General features: G+C 43.3%; 1 protein-coding gene across 2 annotated transcripts in view; it reads left to right on the forward strand.

Annotated features, from left to right (window-relative positions):
- The first annotated feature begins 641 nt into the window (after window positions 1-641).
- Window positions 642-10,275, forward strand: part of LOC145399062 (protein kinase shaggy-like) — a 414,583-nt gene continuing 404,949 nt past the window's right edge. For both annotated transcript variants that reach the window (XR_013897221.1, XM_080271804.1), the window contains exon 1: window positions 642-1,044. Coding sequence is in view for 1 of the 2 variants with exons in the window: in XM_080271804.1 (XP_080127930.1) it covers window positions 960-1,044 (85 nt within the window). In the remaining variant the exon portion in view is untranslated. The remainder of the gene's footprint in view (window positions 1,045-10,275) is intronic.

Below are 10,275 nucleotides of genomic sequence, written 5' to 3' on the forward strand. Positions count from 1 at the left end.
CTTTGAGCTTTGATAATCTGTGCTGAAATGGTTGAAGCGTCAGGTATCTCATACTGCGACATGATTATGTAAATTCTAGGTCTATCAGGTGTTTGGTACTTGGAAGAGTACGTTCATTCATTAACAGTGTGCGCGCATTGATTCTCAATTGTTAATGACGTCATTCTAAGCGGTTCTCCTCATCAACGATGAGGAAAACTTACGATATTCTTTTGTACATGAAAACATGTAAGCGTAAACGCTATGCACCCGTTAACTAGTACGGACGTTTACCTTGTCGCTTTTATATCTGGTAAAATACTGCACTCATTACTCCAAAAAAGGTACAGAATCCGTGAATATTATAGGTGAATGTGGCAACAAAAGGCTGTGGGTGCCAGGCGGGATGCGTCAGCCTCGTTGATTGGCCGAGCTAGAGCCCTCTCGGTCAATGGCAGGTTGGTTGGGTTCCAATAATGATGGGTGTATCGTGGCAGACTCTTAAACACTTGCCTTGCAGAGCGACCCCCGAATATTTAACTAGTCTGAGGAATAATTATCGTGTACAGAACTCCCTCCAAATATTTAGCGTTGCTTGAAACTGCGTTCAGAGGACCGTATATGGGGATTAAATGGCAGAGTGAGGTAAAAACTGTAAGTGGAGCGGGCCGTCTGCTGGGTAGGGGATGTAAGGATCAATAATGGAACGCATCTCAGTGAGGCTCTGAATATCGGGAGTGCATAGCTGGGGAGAAATTTTGGGAAATACCACTAATGTGTTGGCCCTTGGTGGCGTCCGGCGGGGGTTATGGCTCCCTTGTAGTGTATAGATTATAGTGCTAAGTGTAGTGAGATGGGAGGTGGAGCAGTATAGCAGGAAACATGGACCTGCCTAGCAGTGCTGGGCCCATGATTCTTCCGTGCGCGTGAAATGAGACGGGATTTTCGTAAGTTTCCTCCTTATTTGAGCCTTTCCGACGATGAGTGGACGACCCAGGACTACAAGTTTCGCCGAGGCGAACAAAGGGCCGTCTACAGTCAACTTTCCGGGCATGAAAATTAGCAGTAAGTAGTAAGAGGTGTTCATGTGATGGCCGTCGTGCCTAGCCATGACCGAGTCTTATGTTGCCTTATCCTTCCTAGCTATTTCTCAATCTTAGCTATTTTTATGCCTCTCTCTTGGTAGTTACATTTCCATTCTAGGTCTTTAAGGTATTGCGGGGTAGAAAATAAGTTTGAATGGCAGAACCTGGGCGTGGCAAGGTGAGGTGATGGACGGATGAGAGGAAACAGCTGATAGAGGTAGGGCTTACCGCCACCCCTACCTCTCTTCATTCCCCTTCTCCATCACTTCACATATACACCTCATTCTAGGCCAAGGGGTCACCTAAGGTATCTAGCAATAGTGTTGCCCCATGTTTAAGTCAGTAGTCATCAGTGTGTGCATGTAGGTAATGTAGGTGACCTAGGTCTGTGCTGTTTCAACCGAAGGCCACTTATGACCTGGTAGCAGAGTGTCATCCCTGATTTGGGCTTATGTTTCACATCTGCCCTATTACTATATACTGTATTATCGTTATTTAGTTTACATGACAGTTATTTCAAGCATTGAGTTTAAAAAATGGATGTGAATTTATATTTGTTCACAATGAAAGTCTTGACTGACATACCTGAGGCTTTAGTAATGTAACTTATGAAGTTTTTAAGGTTATTTTAGGGGAGGGAGGGTAGAATGTAGATTAAAACTGCTAAATGTGTACCAACCACTGCTTTGTATGTTTTTTTTCTTTTTTTATTTAGACCATCTTTTGATTGAAAAGAAAAAGTGTTTAATAAAATATATCAGGTGAGATCCACTTGGTTTAAATAATATCGGTGCTACTGTGCAAAGTGATTAAAACTTACTGATGAACTAAATTAATGGTGTTGTAATTACCTGGTACTAGTCCTTCTATGAAAACTGACATTTCTTTGATGATTGTCTTGTGGAGAGATGAGCAAGTGCATTGGAAATGTCTGCCATAAAGTATCTCTGTTTTTGGATTGGTTTTTGTGTGATTCCCAGTAATGCCTCTCCTTGTGATTTTGCAGAAGAATCCTGGAAGAGGCTCATTATTGAGCCTGTGACTCCAGCTCTAGATCACGAGCACTTATTTCCATGGTCATGATGGTCAAGCGATTGACACTGAATTTTGGCCTTGAAATCAGACCTGTTTCTTGTGTTTTCCATTCTTCATCTAATCTCCTTTTATATAAATAGCTTAACATTTCTTGAATTAACCACAGTATCTGGGAGACTGTTCCAAATGTTTACCACTGTGTTGCAGAAAGAATGATGCTTTATATCCAACCTGATTCCCCTTTTATATACCGGTATCTTCTTACCCTACTAGGTATGGCCTAGTGTTGTAGAGTCCTTATTCATCACAAAAAGATTTTCAGTCACCTCCTTGTATAGGTATGTCATTTACTATTTTAAATGTTTCAATCATATCTCCCCTCGATCTTTGCATTACAACTTCCTTAATCGCTCCTTGTAAGTCAGATATTTCAATGCTGGTACTAACCTGGTGGCTGTATGCTGAAGAGATTCAAAGGCCTCTGTATATATCCTTTTTCCTGTAGCCTATGGGCACCACACTGGTTTGCATTTTCCGACGTTGGTCTCACCAGTGACACATACAAAATTCGAAACATACTTACATCTGAGACAACAAAAGTTCTTCTTGTCAGTCCCACCTTCCTGGTAGCTGTATTAGTGTTTTCCAGCTTGTGTTTTGTAAATTTCAACTTGCTACCAATAACTGCACCCAAATCCTTTTCTACATAGCCTAGATATCCTACATCTTGCCATCCATTATACCGTATATCCTCTATGTTCAACATATGTATTGCCAGTTTTCATGAAGTTACACTTATGTGGGCAAAATCTTAGCCTCCACCTCTGACCAATGTCACATCCTCACAGTACAGTATCTTGTTGTAACAGCCTGCAGTCATTACTGGCTTCTACTTTCTGGAATATTTAGTGTCATCAGCATATAAAAACAGTTCACTGTTCTTTACATTTTGAGGCAGGTCATTAATGTATATATATATAAGTAGAACCTCTTTGGTCCAGAGCCCTTTGATCTGGACTTCTGTTAATTCAGACAAAATTTAAAAATAATAAGCTCCAAAAATATGTTGAAAGTAATTCTAAAGTCATTTTCAGTATCGGCGCGGAAAGCGATCGTCATTCGTTTAGTCTCGGATCACACTAGGTCGCAACATGGGCGCCTGTTTAAACACACGCTAGCATTCGTTCCATCAACTAGTTCACCAGCCATTTATATTTTTATGCTGTATTTCAAAAGTTAATCCTCCTTACCATGCCCCTTAATGCAAGTGTAGCTTCTGCAATGAATAAAGGTGTTAAAAGGAGGAGTTTGCTTACACAAAAATGGGTCAGAATATTCTGCAGTGTTTAATGATTACTGTAGGTTATTTTTTGTACTTAAATGTGCTTTACTTGTACATCAAACATTAGCTTCTTGCCCATATGGACGTTATCAATATGCCAAAGATGACAATGTATTTTTTGTCTGCATAAGATTTATTTTTATTCCAAATATTAGTTAATTAATTAATTAATTTTTTTGCCTACACGGGCCTTAGTCACTTACTACAATTTACAATGTACCGGTAGGCTAGTTTCATGTTATGGCCTTACCTGTACATTATGCAATGCAAAACTATCGTACATGATTAGTTTGGTTATTTTAGTATCCTTTCATCTTTTGCAGTTACGTAGGGTTGACATATGCCACATACCGGTATGTTAATAATTAACAAACATACTATATGTAGATAGTTTTTGGTATGAACTGGAGATTACCCTGATGGTCCGGACAATCTGCTAATTCGGACAACCCTTCCCCCCATATACGGTAGTCCGAATGAGAGAGGTTTTACTGTATAAATATGGATGGGGTGATGAGAGAAGTAAAAACACGAGTAATGGAGAGGGGGATAATGTTGGTTGGATGGAATATGGTACCAGTAACTTAAATTTGTTGTTTGATGATGATGATGCTGTACTACATCCAAATATCGGACAAGAACTTGGTAGACTAGTGAAGAGTTTTGCTGATGTCTGTCAGCATTGTGCCTTGAGAGTAAATGTAGAAGAGAGTAAAGTGATACGGTAAGGTGACTCCCAGTGTGATGTTATAGTGACTGGAGAGAGACTCAAATTGGTGAGAGAGTTCAAGCACCTGGGTACAGTGATAGAAAAGAGAAGAAAATGTGCAAAAGAAGTGGAAAGTAGAGTGACACAAGGAAGGAAAGTACTGGTAGCTGGTGCAGTGAAGGCCTTAATAAGAAACGGAGGCTTGAATGTTGAAGGTGCACGAGGCTTAAGTGAAGGAGTGTTAGTGCCAACTTCAACATATGGATGTGAGACCATGGTGTGGCATGAAAATGAAAAGTAGAAAGTGAGAGTGGTGGAGATGGGACTGCTGAGGAGTGTACCGGTATATGGAGTACAGAGAGTGGATAGAATACAAAATCATGATTCGTGAAAGAAGTACAGTAGAGTGAGGAAGTCTGTGGACACCAGAATTGAAGAGTGTTCTGAGATGGTATGGTCATGTGGAGAGAATGGATAACAATAGAGTGGTGAAAAGGTATACCGTATCAGAGAATTTGAAGGAGGAAGGAGGCAAGGTAGGTCAAGGAGAAGGTGGAGGGATATGGTGGATGAGTGTGTGAGGAAGAGAGTTTGGAAGTCGGTGAGGCTAGGAGACTGACGAGATCGAACTGGCTGGATGAACATTGTGAGGAGAAGCGCATGATCAGGGATTTGGCACCCCTTTTTAACATGACAGTTTCTGATTGACTCTGTCGTATACGTTTATGTGAAGTTACAGAACATGGTTCATGTTGTTGGCATAGCTATCAGATAGAGCCAGGATTCCTGGGGCTTGAGGCGTGAGTGAATGGAAGTGTGGTCCATTGGATTAGGCAGATTTGGGCTGTCTGGATGTTGCTACTCCTCGCCCTGCCCTCGGGTGGGAAAGGAGGTCCGGGTGATGATGATAAAGAACCCAGAGCTTAGAATCTGCAAAATTTATTCCTTATGGATGAAATCAAGCAAGCCAGATTCAAGATACAGTACATTCATTTCAGGATCCCAAGACACAGTGCGTTTAACCCTCTGGTGTTTATGCGTCCAGTGCAAATTTCAACCACTTGTTACCATTTGATGCAGGCCGCATCTGTGCACATTTCGATCGCTCGTTACCATTCGACGACGGTTGTGTCGAACGAAGTGGGCCCCCCCCCCCTTTTTTTTTTTCCGGGCAAGAACAAAGCCTCACTTGTGTACCTGTGTATCCCTCTGGCACACTTAACCTACGCTGCACCCAGCATCGCCCCAGTCAGTGTGCCACGAGCCTTGCTCAAGCGTATGATAATTTCCATTCATGATCTGTTAAATCAGCCCTAATTAACCTACAGTAATTCTTTATACACCAGGATGTAGGCAGATAAATTCCGTATACCTTTCTCTTAGTAACATTTACCATTTAAAATATTTGTATGAGAAAAACTGAAGGAAAAGAAAATTAAGGCATAGGCTAATTTACATTCAGTTGATCTTTTTTACAGTATGGTAAGCAAGTGCATTTATTTAGGATTGAGGTGAAAAAAAAAATTTCAATTATCAAAGCATAATTAAGGGTGTGAGGATAAATTTATGAACTGTTGCATGCACAGGAATAGCGCAATGATTGGGGGGGGGTCTCAGTGTAGGGCTTTGGGCGCCAAGGCTCACACCCCGAGTACTCGCTCACAGTAGGACGTAGCTTGCGTCGAATGGTAACGAGAGGGTTAAAAGACTGGAAATTATAAGTAGTGGGAAGGACAGGTTGAGGAAGATTGTGTGACCTCCATCTTTCTATGACTGAAAGAGTCCTGTTTCATGCAGTATGTTAGTTTATCATTAACCCCTTTACCCCTAAATTGCTAACAGAATTGATCGATCATTTCTCAGGATTACGCAAGATACCAAATGTGATCGATTGAGGGGCTCTGGGGAAATCGTGCTCCGCCCCGATTGTGATGTATATCCCTTCCAACCAATCAGAACTAAAATGCTGAATAGGCGAGAAGAAGGAAGGGGAGGAGTGGGGTGGGAGTGCATAGAAAACAGGAGTCAGGCCATCTGGAAGGGTATATACTCCAACTTTTTTCAACTGATGGCCTATAGTTCATGAACCAGTTGGTTTAAAATGCTCTGGTTTGCAGCATAAGGTGTGTAAATTCAAGCTCTAAACCTTGGGCACATCACTTTTTACTTCTGTTAGAGTAAAAAAATCGGCTCCATAGCCTATACATATTTTCATGCCAGTACCATACGGTTGGTCGAATTGCGTGCCCTAGGGGTTAAGGACAAACAATGCTATTCCCCCCCCCCCATTGGCTGCCCAGACAGAAGCTTTGGAAAGTTTCAGAAGAATGTCACTGGTGTTTTTATATATACAGTAATCACTCTAATATCCGGACGCCCAATAACCGAACATCCCCACTAACCGAACCTTATCGTCCTGGGATCAAACATTCCCAAAATGGTCCGAAAATCCAAAAAAAATTGTAAAAAAAAACGATTTTTTGCCGTCCGTAATTTGAACTTGCCGCGCGCGCGCCGCGTGAGAGCATTGTTTTGGTTCGTCATTCCTCCGACGTCCGATAGAGCGCCGCTGCATCCTCCCCACTTCCCGCCTGTCTCTCACCGCGACTGGACCTGCGCTCTTCGTAATGGCTGCCCACGTGCTCGCTTTTGTGGTGGTGCCGTACTTGCTGCAAGGCCTCCTGCTGCTCTCTGCCCTACTCTTAGTGTGTGTGATGATGGCCCCGCCTCCTGAGAAAAGGAAGAGAGTGGTGTTGACTCTGGAGAAGAAACGGGAGATATTGGAGAAGGTTGATGCGGGTTGGTCTTCCTCCTCGCATTCTCCGCGAGTTCAACCTGGCCCGGTCGACTTTGTTTGATATCAAGCGTTCCCGAGACAAGCTCATGCAGTACACGGCTGACTTCTCGTCGAGAAGCAAACGCAACGTGGAGAGGAAGGTTATGTTTACTCCCAAGTATGCAGAGATCGACCGCTCCACGTTGATTTGGTATCGACAGCAACGTGCAGCTGGTGTGATGGTACGTGGAACGGAGCTGAAGGCTGCTGCAGAGAAGTTTGCAAGGCTTCACGACGCCCTAGACTTCAAGGCATCCGAGGGTTGGCTCTTCGCGTTCAAGTTGCGACATGGCCTTACTAACCGTAAAGCACATGGCGAAGCATTGGACGCTAACGAGGATGGAGTGGACGAGTTTCGGCACAAGGTGAAAGGCTTGATCGACAGGGAGGGCCTCACTCTCGGTCAAGTCTATAACGCTGACGAAACTGGCCTATTCTATCGCTCGGGTGCCAACGAACACTCTCGCCGATGAGACGGAGAAGCGTGTACCTGGCCGCAAGCTTTCTAAGGAACGGATATCTGCTTTGTGTTGTGCCAATGCTAACGGCATGCACCGGCTTAAGCCCGTTATTGTTGGCCGTGCAAAGCAGCCTCGGTGCCTTCGTGGGGTGATGGATGTCCTTCCTGTCGTATGGTACCATTCTTTGAAAGCATGGTTCACAGCTGTGATTTTCAAAGACTGGTTTCACCATCACTTCGTCAAGGAGGTCATACATTACCAGACGAAGACACTGGGAATTCCTCGCGACCAGGTAAAGGCTCTCCTTCTCCTCGACAATGCACCTGCCCACCCGTGCGACAAGGACTTGGTTGCTGAGAATGGCCGTATTAGGTGCATGTTTCTGCCACCTAATACGACTGCTCTCATTCAACCAATGGACCAAGGAGTGATCGTGGCAACAAAGCGCCTGTACCGTCGGAAGTTCCTGGACGAGGTGATGGTGGTTCTCGAGGACGAGGACGAGCGCAGGGAAGGACGTGACACTCGAGGCAAGCGGACTTTGGAAAACCTTCGCCGCTACAACATCAAGTCTGCGCTGTACAACTGGGCTAGTGCATGGAAGGAAGTCCCTGTGAAAACTCTTGAAAATGGTTGGTCTCGTCTGCTTCTCGGAACAGATGTGGAGTACGATTTCCTAGGGTTTGACGTGGATGACTTCCATGCACGGCTACGTACGCACGGCGACGATGTTGATGTGGACGATGTTCGTGAGTGGTTGGACGACGACGAGGGCGATCCTGGGTATCAGACGTTGTCTGATATCGAGATCGCGTCTTCGGTTGCTGGTGTCAGTCCCGAACTTGAAGATTCCGACGACGAAGGCGATGATGATGCAGACTCCGCCCAGCAGGACACTACTCCAGCCATCCCCAAGCTGAGCGCACTCCGGGAACATCTAGAGTTCGTCCTAGACTACCTGGAACACCCGGACTGCGACAGGGAGATGGGGCCCTTGGGACTCGTGGAGGAAGTGCGTGCTTTCCGGCAGCGCATCATCAATCGCCAGAATCGTCGGTCCTTGCGTCAGTCAACGATTGACAGTTTTTCAGGCCCGTGACCCCCGCTGTGCCAAGCCCTGGTTCCACTCCGTTGCCTCCCCAAGACAGGCCCTCATGCTCCGAGCCACAGCCCAGCACATCAGCTACAGTGGAGTCACCGCTCGACGTGAGTTTGCGGCTGTCTTCAGAGTCTTCTGTAGTCGGTACGCCATCACCACTACCCACCGATGCACCCCTTGGACGCCTGCCAGTGATACTCTCGGGCTCTGACAGTGAATAAACAGCAAGAACTTCTCCACTAGACCACACGGGAATTTTGAGTGTTGTGCAGTGAAAAAACGGTGTGTTGTGTTAAGGTTTTCAAGTTGGGAGAAAAGACTAAGTAGAAAAGAAATTTAACGTAACTAACCTTCTTTGTTTTGGCTTTGGAAACTTAAAAAAACTTGGGAAAAGTTAATGTGCAACACTTAAATTTAATGGAACATTATTTGGACTAAAGTGAACACTGTGAAAAGAACGGACTTCTGTGTGTTAGTGACTAAGTTCAGTGCAAGACTTCAGGAAGAGTGTAGTGCAAGTGCTTCAGGAAATCGTTCTTACTGTCAGAGTCCGAGAGGAGGCGGTTATTCATCGAGGTGGCCAGGGACTTGCTGTAAGTAGCCAAAATGTTTCATGTTGTACTATTTTCCATACTATATTTACCAGAATGTTTCATATTGTATTTTTTCCCATACTATACTTACCAGAAAGTGTCATACTGTACTTCTTTCCATACTAAACTTACCTCATGCATGTGCAGTAGGAATGGGTTTTTCAGAGTTCGGTTAGGTTCGGTTAGGTTAGGTTCGGTTAGAGTCCATAAGTACCAGAATGTTTATTAATGTATGAACATACTTCTAAACCCACATTTTATGTGTCTATTGCATTTATTTCAGTCATTTATGTGCCTTATTGGTGTGATTTGGGTGTTAAATAGGTGCTATGCATGTCCGGGAGGGGAGTTGTATAGGTGTTTCTCTGTGTTAGGGTCCGTAAGTACAAGTCCATAAGCTGGGGCCCAATATCCGGACAAAACCAATATCCGAACCTACCGATGGCTCTATTGATCCGGATATTGGAGTGATTACTGTATATAATATATATATATATATATATATATATATATATATATATATAATATATATATATATATATATAATATATATATATATATAATATATATATATATATATATATATATATATATATATATATATATATATACAGGTAACTCGCACGGAAAACGAGGGTTTCGTTCCTACCGTGCCGTGTTAGGTGCGAAATCGCGTATATTTAAACTACTCCGTATTTTGCTCCCTAGACCCCCCAGATGTGTTGTTTTGCTGTTATCTGTCACTAGAAAGCACTTTAAGTGGTTAGAAGGTTTATTTAATGTTATAACTCACAAATACAGTACTCCTGAGCAAAACTTCAACACACAAATACTGTACGTAAACACAAGGAAACATTCCGACGCCGATCATAGGTAATAAATTAGGTTAACTGGTACCAGTGCTTTAACTTACAAGTACATACCAGAACAGTACATATTTAACTTAGAAATGCAGTACTGTGATATCGAATGATTTCAGTACATAATCTGTTAGGAATGGCTGGAAAAAAAAAAAATGTTATGAATACATTTTCACCTTTTTGATATATGTTTATGGTAGTTTCGAGTTATTTTTTACGTTATCGTTGTGCCCATGCTTGGAAAAAGGGAGCGAAAGAGTTGAATTTTCAGTCCTA

Source organism: Coenobita brevimanus, chromosome 47, assembly GCF_032717465.1.
Source record: "Coenobita brevimanus isolate Jiangsu-jjx chromosome 47, ASM3271746v2, whole genome shotgun sequence".
Classification (NCBI taxonomy): domain Eukaryota; kingdom Metazoa; phylum Arthropoda; class Malacostraca; order Decapoda; family Coenobitidae; genus Coenobita; species Coenobita brevimanus.